The sequence below is a fragment of the Hyalella azteca genome, unplaced genomic scaffold (assembly GCF_000764305.2).
Source record: "Hyalella azteca isolate HAZT.00-mixed unplaced genomic scaffold, Hazt_2.0.2 contig1165, whole genome shotgun sequence".
NCBI lineage: Eukaryota > Metazoa > Arthropoda > Malacostraca > Amphipoda > Hyalellidae > Hyalella > Hyalella azteca.
The window spans coordinates 35,779-36,756 of NW_025931492.1; the positions used below are offsets into that span (position 1 = coordinate 35,779).

Sequence of the window (978 nt, forward strand, 5' to 3'; positions counted from 1 at the left end):
GTGAGGGACGAGTGAGGGACGAGTGAGGGACGAGTGAGGGACGAGTGAGGGACGAGTGAGGGACGAGTGAGGGACGAGTGAGGGACGAGTGAGGCAGAGTTAAGATAAAGCGATAGCTAACTAAAAGCTGCTCGAACCAGAGTGAGGACAAACCGAAAATTAAGTGATTATAGGACGATATGTCTTATATATAAGTTATAAGTTATATATATAAGTTATATATATAAGTTATAGTTATATAAGTTATATATAGGACGATATGTCCTATATATAAGATATAAGTTGAGGGAAAAGGAAGGATAGAACGACTGGAACGACTAGCATGTTAGCAGAGTGAACGCAGAGTGAGGGCAAAATGTTGGCAGAGTGAGAGACCAGTAAATATGAAGTGAATGTGGAGTGAAGAGGGAGTGAGAGATTTTGGAAGTGGGGGAATGAGGGATTTTAAGGAGTGGAGGAATGAGGGATTTGAGGAGTTGGGAATGAGGATTTTAGGGAGGAAGGGAATGAGGGATTTGAGAAGTGGAGGAATGAGGGATTTAGGGAGGGAGGGAATGAGGGATTTCGGGAGTGGGGGAGTGAGGGATCCCACGGTCCCACAGGACGAGGGGATCTCTGCGTCTCTCATCACCTTGTCCCAGCGTCCCGAGGGACGGCCAGGCGAGCCCTCAGGTGCGAGCGACAGCCTGCCTGGGACCTGGCCCAGGTTACAGCATTAGCTGGGACATAGACATTAGTTGGGACATAGACATTAGTTGGGACATAGACATTAGTTGGGACATAGATATTAGTTGGGACATAGACATTAGTTGGGACATAGACATTAGTTGGGACATAGACATTAGTTGGGACATAGACATTAGTTGGGACATAGACATTAGTTGGGACATAGACATTAGTTGGGACATAGACATTAGTTGGGACATAGACATTAGTTGGGACATAGACATTAGTTGGGACATAGACATTAGTTGGGAC

At 45.7% G+C, this 978-nt stretch overlaps 1 protein-coding gene across 1 annotated transcript in view; it reads right to left on the minus strand.

Annotated features, from left to right (window-relative positions):
* The window catches only part of LOC108672132 (keratin-associated protein 10-8-like), a gene marked incomplete at its 5' end in the record, with an annotated part of 3,095 nt that extends 2,398 nt beyond the window's left edge, over positions 1-697 (minus strand). The window contains one exon of the mRNA XM_018159759.1: positions 593-697. Coding sequence (XP_018015248.1) covers positions 593-697 — 105 coding nt within the window. The remainder of the gene's footprint in view (positions 1-592) is intronic.
* Between the last annotated feature and the right edge of the window lie 281 nt (positions 698-978).